This window comes from Opisthorchis viverrini, assembly GCF_000715545.1.
Source record: "Opisthorchis viverrini unplaced genomic scaffold opera_v5_40, whole genome shotgun sequence".
NCBI classification, from domain to species: domain Eukaryota; kingdom Metazoa; phylum Platyhelminthes; class Trematoda; order Opisthorchiida; family Opisthorchiidae; genus Opisthorchis; species Opisthorchis viverrini.
In genome coordinates this window covers 2,270,176-2,280,344 of record NW_008751694.1, presented here as the reverse complement: position 1 = coordinate 2,280,344, position 10,169 = coordinate 2,270,176, and the positions used below count along the sequence as shown (strand labels likewise).

Here is a 10,169-nt window from a genome sequence, read left to right as displayed (position 1 = left end):
CCCCGTTCACAGTTGTCAAATGCGTTTGTGTAATCCAAAATCAACAGGCGCATAACCGTGACATTTGTGTCCACCAGAAAGGCGACAACCAGCCTACAGCATTACGAACGTTGAACAACCTGACCCGAATGTCCAGCAAGCAGACTAGCTCTTATTCCATTTAAGAATAACTCGAATAGTCTTACGAAACTATACGCTGTCCGTAAGTCTCCATTAGTTCCATAGGACGCCCGCGCACTTCTCAGATAGTTTTAGGTGGTTTGGCTTGCTTGAAAACTGTACATCGGCTGACAATAAGAATAACACATTCAAAAGAGGCCGATGTATTAGGAGCGATGGCTCTACAGTATCTCTTCTCAGCAGGATGACGCAGATTAAAGGAACCAGGCGCATTGAAATAAGCTGAGGGATAAGCTCTTATGCAGGATGCCGAAGTAGACACTTTCAAAAGTATACAACAGCTCGTCAACCGAGGGTTTAGCCCATTAGGTTCACCATCCTCGAGTCAGCCCAAAGTTGAATCTTTCCGATCCACTTGAGAGGGCCCGAGATGCCATCTGGAAAACAAGCGGTCTTTTGAGGTGTCCATTAGTCACAGATTGAAACTGGAAGACAGGTTTTTCCACTGGTTTCACAATCTACCAGGAGGGATCGAATTTGCCGAGTTCTTGTTTTTGAAGGAAATTGGAAACTCGCAGAAAGAGGCCATCTGCCAACGCTTCCCTTCACCGCAGGCAAAATGCTGGGAAATATCTTGCTCAGCTGGTAAGCTGCAACAAAATATCCCTGAAGAATGTCCCCAAAGAGAATGCAGAACACCTAACCCCTGCATCGGATTGGCTGCAGCAGAAATATCATTATTCGACATGTTATTTTTCTTATCACAAACCTGGACTCAAATAACAGCGATACGCTATGAACCATCCAGGTTGTTGTTGAGAAAAGGTGTACCCATTCATTCAATCCTACCCGCAGCCCAGAGTGCAAATTCGTGGAACTAGCCACAATGGACACACAATCGGTGCTTGGGTTATACAACTTTGTATTCTGACTCACTCTGCGGAAATATAGTTTATACAAAAATACTGCATGCTCTCATGTTTGACACTCAGTACCAATTGGGCAGCCGTTCCTACGAATCGAAACTACTCATGATCAAAACAACTTTCAAAATGTCCAACATTCCAGATGGCTTCAGTTTTCCCATTTGCGACAAGATTTTGGCCTGTCTAGCATCTCCCTTAACAGAATTTCCCTCTGCTCCCAATACCATTTCCATAAGACACGTTTATTCAACCAGACTGTCGGAGGTTCACAACAACGGACGCCATGTACTCAATAAATCCTCACCGTATGACACGCTGTGGAGAGGCTTGCCATATCCGCAACACGTGTTTTTCAATGATTATTGAACTATATACCATGATTGTCCAGGCAATTCTGCATGTTTTCGCTTACGCATATGCCTTTGAAGAAATCATGACTTATGCGCAACCACCAGAACCGCGATGTGCCGAGATGCCCTACTGTCCTATGCGGGCAAAAAATACCATACAGACGACGTTGTACCGTACCAGCTGGAGATCATTCAGGTGCGATATGCGGATCAGATGCGTAACAGGATCTTGGTTCAATGGTCCCGGTGTCGTCATGATGCACAAACTGATGATCCCCTAATAGGCTATGTGGAACGATCGGCCGCCCACGCCTGATATACGATCGATTGGAAAATTCTACTCAAATTCGAGAATATTCGAAACTCCTCTATTGTGGATGGCAGTCTTCAATCGGGTTACGAAACTGCACCCTCAGTTTCACATCTCGGAAAAGTGACTTCGTGAGCTGCTGACTGCAAGGGGTCCAGCACATGTCAATGCCGGATCACTAGAGAAGCCTCAATGCGACCGCTTAGATTTCCTCGATTTGTGGACGCCCTTGGCTGAATAGACTGGAACTATTTGTCAATGAAGAATTTGACCCGTAAGTAGAGTCATTCTACGGTGAAATCTTTCCTGCGAAATCTCAAACTGCGAACCAAGTATGGGTAACTTAGAAGAGAAAAATAATAAAGAAAACGAGTGAACACTAGTTTTGTTCGTACTGGAGGAACTTGTCGAAACATGGCTGCGTAGCATGAAACTCGTGAGTAAATGATGATGCTGAAGAGCACGCTGGTTAACAGCGTAGACATTATGTCACCGCTGAAGAAAAAATAGCTTTTCTGAAGCTGCATTTCTTTTGCTGCATTGCTTCCTTGACTTGAATGTCACACTAAGTAACCCATTCGACTTCACCCACTGAACCTTGTACGTACCTTAGGTTAAACGTTACACTGATGACGTAACTCAACTGGAGATAATCATATAGGTCACGTTAAGGTCCAGTTCTTCCGCCTACTTTCTTAAAACAAGATGCCCCGTCCTGTGCAACCAATCTGACTGGTAAGATGAATCATACGCATCGAGAACCATTAGAATCCGTTTAGTGACCAGTCGTCAAAAGGTTATTTTCATGCTAAGTTCAGATAGATTGGCAAACGAAGTGTTTTGAATAACCTCCACTCGACTATGTGTAAACTCTCACCCGACCAAGCCCATCGAGAACAGCACACCTACTGATTTCCAATCGTTTCACACGTTTTAACCCATACATAATGAAGAATACGTCTGGCTTCACCGTCCGGAAGGTCATTTCAGCAGTTCAAATCACGTTACCACAAGTAACCACGATTGGCCCAAATTTGGACCAATAAAAATTGATGCAAGATGACACCACCAAAGAATATCCTGGCTACTGCATTATTGTGTCCTAAAAAATCTAGCTTGGCAGACAAAAATGTCACCAAAACAATACATTACAGAAACCTGGATCTCATAAACTTGGATAACTTTGCACGATGCCCCAAAGGAAAGGCCTTGTTGCACCACAGAACACGTTTTTAGACACGATTGCCACACGTTTTGATGGAACACGTAAGCTTCTTCGAGTGTCCCTGATTTCTATTTACGCTTTTTGACCCTGTCTAAAAGTGACTTTTTTGTCGGTTAAGAAACCAACAGAGTAGTTTGGTTAACCAAAGAAAGGGGTTCAATATTGTGGATCATGCTGCATACTTTAGAGGAATTTTGGTCACATTCCTAGTATGGGCCATTGTGGCAAGAAAGATTGACTACAGTATTACCATCACTCAGTCAGCTGCACTCGGATTGTTGCAAACGCACCATTGGGGACGTTTAAACCTCAGGCCTCCTGGTGGATGCTATCATGCAACTTTATTGAAGGAAAAATACTGGAAGGCGTGCAACCCAAAAAGATGCCAATTCCAGTTAGTGCACTGTTGGCGTGATTTAGCTTCGCGGAGCTCCCACTAAATCGGCAAAGACAGATGAATTATTATTCGGACGAGGAGAGGTAGCTAGTTTGCAGCGAATCACTGCAAGCAAATATAGTTTTCATAGCATTTATTGGAGGAATCGGACTTGTATATTTATTGGGATTTGATATCTAAAGATACCCCTAAACTTCCGAAGGACCTTCAAAGTTGTTGCATGTGAGTTTTAGGATGTCATGACCCACTATGCTTTGCAAATTATTGTAGTGTGACTTTTAATGGCGTTTACTTTGCCTGATTTGCTATTTATTGTCATGTTACAAAACCCACTGAGCTTTGCAAACAAATATATCACATGCTAACGGCTCAGCAAGAATTTAAATATTTCATTATAAAACTGCAATATGTCTGGAAAACTGGTGGGCAACTTGGGGATAGTCAACAGGGACCGAAATAATCGACTAGACTTACAATAATAAAATTGACGCTAACCGACACTTGATTCGGCCATTTATGGTTGTTTACAGGGCCTGTATGTATGGCACTTTTAAAATATGTCTAGACTGTGAGACAGAGGAGAAGAATGAATTATTAATTTCATAGAATTAATCGTCCTTTTTGCCTGTCTGCCAGTGTTCTGTCTGATTCAAAGGTATCCAAACTTATTTTTCGCAATTTTTTTTATTATTATTATTAATACAGTCTACATAAATGCTCACCAAAATGGCTGGCGTTCATGGATGGCCAGCCGTAGGTTTCAAGTTTATCAATCAGACTTCAGCTTGTGAATCGACACTCGTTAGGTATTCATTTGCACACCGATGTACACTCACAAGGTCAGTCTCGTTAGAGACAACTGCGTTTTTCCTAGGAATTTCGCTTATATTCCACACCCCTTCACCGACAACTGTCTGCTAGTTATAAAAGACAGTGTAACACGACATCATCATTTTTGTTGTCTGGGTAAGTGTGCAACAATCTTTCTGGTTGTCCCAAAAAATCCATTCCCTTATGGGAAGCTGACGGAGAAACGCAGCACCACTTCAGAGTGCCGGTCAACTTATAGGTTGAGAGTAGATTAGGATGAATGCATGGGTGATAAGTCCACCATCCTATTTTGCGTAATCCTGGGCACCAGAAGAAAAAAAATTGCACAGTGTCTACCTGCCTCACAGCATAGAGGTGCCTCAGTTATAGGTTAAATTCTAATGTGTACTTTACCAAATCTCTTCAGACGATTATCAGTTCATCATTCTTATGAACCCATTTCTAGCCACCAATAATAATGTTAGTACAATTCTCTATATCTTTATTTTTCCTACTGTCGTCAGGGGAATTAAAATAATCGGCAGAGCCACCTACTATATTGAGAGGGAAAACTAAACCAGTACTAGAATCCGAAACCTCCGAAAGGGAAAATTCATCAGCTTATGCGTGAAAAAGTACAACAACGTTCCTTTATAACATTTGGAAATTGATTTGCTGTAAACCCACTCCCACGGCTGCAATAGTACAGAGAACTAATTTTTCTAACGCAACCCCAGAGGAAGTAGCCTAATTTGTCGGGAAAGCATAAATATCCACGTAGCACGTACGTGGAAAATTGTACTGCACTAAAAAACGTTTTAATTTTTTATCTACCGTTGCGCGGTGTGCGACTGACCTAAAGGGAAGGTTTGATTTTTCCGTGGTACGGGATCACCTTCTGTTGGTACGAGGTCGATTAACGCACGTACATAATAATCAATCAGGAGTAGACTGCTAAACATAGTCGCCACCTTTGACTGAAAGTGTACGAGAGACCTTCACCTGAATTAATTTTTTCGTTACCTCTTTGAGAAATATCGATCACAGAGATCGGAAAGATTGCATTGAACGCAAAATAGTTGTCAGTCATTTCAGATCATTGATTTTACGTTCACAAAAACGGACATTGTCAGTTTGTCCTTGAAGGGATGGAGTTTTATAAACTATGCTAGACTGCAGAAATATCTCTGAGCACGATCTGAGGACCAAAGCAATCCTAATCTTGCAAATCTGAATGTACATCGAACTGCGCGAACCTAGGATTGCTCGCAGTTTCTGAGACAGTTACACTACTACGTTTCTTTTACGGTCGAAATTTGCATGGATGTGTCGGTTGGCCTAAAATTCAACACTACAGTATGAGCATCGTTGAAAGTCTACTAAAGCAGTTGACCTCAAAATTTCAAGTTGTTTTGCAGAATGTGTTGCTTTTTCGGACAGACAAGCAGCACAGAATTAGAGTGCTGCTATTTATTCCTGTTTCCACATATTTTTATGGCATCGCGATATTCTATCTTTATTTAAAACCTGAATTCTACAGAGCTCACCAATACTGATGTACTTTGTCCAGAAAGTGATATTTCGGCACACGTCCCTTTAAACACGCTGTTTACGGTTGAAATGAATTTCATTTGATACGTTACAGCTTTGCACTTCACTACATATTGCATAGAACTACACAAAGGGGCTGTAGAAGTGATTTCTTTTCGTTTTGAAGGATATGCCTCATGTATTTCAAACTGTGCTTTAGTTTATGTGCTAGATGGATAATAAAGGTGGTCCGGCTGACACTTCGAGATAAACTATTCCGAAGTAATATCGGCTAAAGACCAAAAGGCCCGCTTCATTGTTGGATCACAGTAATAAAAGTTCTGATAATCCGTTTTCAGGCTGAGTGCTAACATGGAGTACAAGCATTTGTTAGCGGGAACAAACTTGGAGAATGATGCATCCAGTAGTCATTGAAAGATGTAGACGGACTGCTCGGTGCGCGCGTGTTATTGTGTGAAACAGCCTCGAGTTGCCAACACAATTTTCAAATTCAAGCTGAGGCTTTCAGCTATCAGCCTTTCAGCGAAGATCGTTCACTACCGCAATGAAATATACCGACCCATCAGTGGCACCCAGGCGTTCATCTCATTACGTACTAGAGCAGTTCGATCAGTCGGATACACGTTAAGAAGCTACAAAAAATCTAACGTCTCCAAAACAAAATCGAACGCAGTTTTTTAATGAATGTCCTGACATAGGCTAGTTGTGCAAGTAAGCTATCATAAGCTGACCGTCACTTATACGTGATGAATTGAGGCCGGACCGCTCTTGGTGCTTCCTGGTTGGATCCACCTGGGGAAGATGGCTTCTAAGATAGACCCATCGTCCCACGATGCGACGTAGTTGGGGGCCACAAAATGTGTGTACAGCCATATCTTATAGGACCATATGGTTAACGCATTCACAGTGATAGTATTCTTGCTTCCAACTGACAACCTAATAAAGGGAAAAACAAGAATATTCCCGGCCATTACAAGCATAGGGTCACATCCCATGAACTGATCTGACAGGGTGGCCAAAGCAAGCCATTTTAAAGGACACTGGTCCAACGGAAAAAGCCAGTGGGTACTGATCCTCACTATATTGATAGACTTCTAAAAATGCATTATATTTTTTTACATAAGGTAAACATTGTGTACACTCGCTGTACAGTCACTGGCTCCAGAAATATGGATAAAAAAATTAGAAGCCTCGGTAGCTGGTGAACGATCAAGCCTCACGCAAAACATAACCATAGAAACGAACTATTTTTGTTCGTGTTTGACGTATAAACGCACAACTGAGTGTCAGGGAGGAAATGATTTAGAAAGGACTCACCAATCTGAAACTGGCTGATGAATGATTACATAAGAATTCACCTAGACGGTAGTCTATAAGCCATTCTAGTAGATTCACATGCCATTTTAAAAAAATATGCACTATACAGTCCCTTCAATTGAACGGTATAAACATCTTTAAATCGCCTTTTCGTCGACTGATGGGCTTGCAGCGCTCCATGAAATGGAAGTGACTCGGCAACATAAGATTTCACGGATGTTTGGAGAATAGCATGTTGACAGACCCAGAGTACGTCTGAATACAATATCTTCAAACGTAAATGCTAAGCTGATTTTGGAGTCAGGAAAGTTTGGAACCATTTATTTAGATAATGGTCGGGCGATCTCTCCCTGCTGTTGTGTAAGAAACATCTGGATTATGCTGTTTTTTTCATAATAACAGAATTTCTGCCCACTGTTAACACACGGAAACTGGCAGTGTTGAACTTTCTGCATCTCAAATGATGCATCTCACAAATGACAAGACAGAACCTGAAGGGTAAAAACCGTTACTGGATTGAGGATAAATTTCAGCAGTCTGGTAACTAGTGCTGTGTCGAAAAAGACAACTAGGTATCCCAGACGTCGTGCCAGCTGAAACATGGGACAATTTTGTGGAGCGCATTTCATTGGAAAAGATCATAACCAAAGGATTTACCCATAGTCCCTCAATGACATGCATATACTTTCCAAACAAATATACACGACATTTAATTTAGCACGCAATGGAATTGTATCAAATCAACTTTGATCCTGAGTAGGGGGACTGCTTGCAAACCTCAAAAATCTTTATTGCACACACAGAAGTGCCCTAGCCGTTCGAGCTTTGAAAAACTTCTTTTTATTTATCTATGGCTGTGCATTTGTATCTACAACAAATGGCTTTAGTTACGTTCTGCAGTGTGATAAGTTAGCTGATAGAAACTTCAGAGGTATTCATCCACCCTTTTCCTACCCGTGTTCCCGTGTTTGATTGGTAGGGAATTTTCTTAAGTATGGTCACGTGTTCCTTCCGGTTTTCAGTGTCCTGAACATGCACTTTTAGTGTGCGCTCTAATCCCAACCAAAAATATCCTTCTCATTTTTGGCGTGGTCATACACCTGCTAGAACTTACCTATGTTTTAGATGCAGCGAAGTAGAAGATGTGTTTTCACAACTTGACCAATATTGTTGTCTCCGTCTTTTACTTTGATTTTTAAGTGGTGTAAATCAACTGGTACTTTTTCGCACCCCAAGTTAGCACTGTTATCTTTACCGAACACCTGACTCGTGTGGTTGGTGAAAGCTTTTTGACATTATGAGCAGCATCTTAAAGTAGTAGAGATGCATTCGTCATGAAGGTCTTCGCCGACAGTTGTTCATCTGAATGATCCATATAATAGAGGTAAGGTTTCTATCAACAATTGCGTCCTGAATAAAGCATGTTTCTTACTTCCGGTTTTTACTCTGGCCTAGTCCAACGGGTTTTGTGATCTCCGATATTTATCTGTTTGGGCGTGGAGATAAAATTTGATACCAGCGGAAGACTTCATTAGTGTGAAATGAATAGGAATGTCGTTACTGTCCGACTTTTTCAATTGTCTGCTGCAGAAGTCGGTAGACAGGGCTGAAAAAAATGAACACGTGACACATGACAGAAAGCAACTTGTTTCCAAGTTCGTAATCTGTCAGAAACGATGCAGATGATCGAAGACAAATGTTCTTAGCTATTGGCAGAGGTTGAGAAGACGTCTTTGTGGTACATTCTCTCTGCTTTTCATGCACGACCCTCTCAAGTCCAACAGTCACCACATCAGAGACAAGCTGTTTTTCGGATAATGCTTCACTCTGTCCGTCGTTGTATTTACTCAACCAAACGCAAATGATCACAATATTTGCTAACATCCAGCCATTTGTTTGCTCGTAATTTTTTGCACGTAATATGCCGCTGATTTTTTGAAGAAAAAACTCAGGCGTGTTGTTCTTCTCAGACTGAAAACCTTTACGAAAGGAGTATAACTGTTGAGACACTGATTGATTTCGTACTGGCAAACAGTGAAATGTCATAACAGTGAATGTCATAACTGGGATTGAAATAACAGCCAAAATGTACTTCAAGTCACAGATTATGAAGTGCGCTAACAGGCTTACCATACAAGTATATTGACCTGGGGTGAACTGATTTTTGGATGCCGACTTGATGTGGAAATTACAACACTCCCTCAGTTCATTTACTAAGTTGGTGGTGCACAATCTAGTTGGCAAGACGGATACACGCCCCCTGTCACAGTACGGGTGCGAGATGCCACACTCGTATCTAAATTTTCAACTGAGACTTCGCCGGAAAAGAAACGAGCAAGTCATCACCCCCCGTACACGTCAAGTTACGTTCCTCTATTTGAATATTACTGCAATTAGCTGATGTGATTACACCCGTACCCGAATTAATCAAAGTTCAAATGTTCTGGTACTCACAGTAATTACTGGCGCCATTGACGATGATGGCAAAGCTCATTATGCAAGCCGGAGGTTTGATGTACCCCGTTTCATTTCGTGGTTTGAAGGCACTCAGCTCTTATCAACTGACACGTGCCGGACACCGATAGCCTTCTTAACTGTGAGAGGGGATACTGTTAAAGTCACATGGGTACTTCTCTATGAGTCTTCATTTAACAAACCGTTAAGCATTGAATCGAATGATATGAACCTTGTGGCTATGCGAACGTTGAGACCACATCTGTGGTCAACTAATTGTGTTTAAAGCTTTACAGTCTTGCGCTCAGTACAAACTACTGATCGGTCCTAAACAGATAGCGATCTACACACTCAGTGACATTCACAAACGCCGTTGGTGATTTACAATCATACTGTTATCGATCAAACAACTTTTTAAACAGAACCTCATATTAGTAGTAGTTACAATGATGGGCCAGTTGGTTTACTGAGGAAGTCAAGGTGAGGAGGCATACCAAACTACCGCGGTGAAGATGTTTGGAAACTCGAGGTTCGAGGGCCGATAAAAGTAGTCAAGGTAATCCGAGTTAAACATCCAATTGATCAGAGGACTTTTCTATCTAATGGACTCGAAAATGGTTGTACGGCTTTATCAGTTTGGCGATTCAGCTCTTTTCTACCCACGGTTTTAGGTAATATTATACGTTGTGTAAAATATCCCTGTTAGGAG

At 41.6% G+C, this 10,169-nt stretch overlaps 1 protein-coding gene across 1 annotated transcript in view; it reads left to right on the top strand.

Annotated features, from left to right (window-relative positions):
- Positions 1 to 2,831: 2,831 nt before the first annotated feature.
- The window catches only part of T265_13120 (hypothetical protein), a gene marked incomplete at both ends in the record, with an annotated part of 72,243 nt that continues 64,905 nt past the window's right edge, over positions 2,832 to 10,169 (top strand). Inside the window, one exon of the mRNA XM_009167273.1 lies at positions 2,832 to 2,972. Within this exon, the coding sequence (XP_009165537.1) occupies positions 2,897 to 2,972 (76 nt within the window). The remainder of the gene's footprint in view (positions 2,973 to 10,169) is intronic.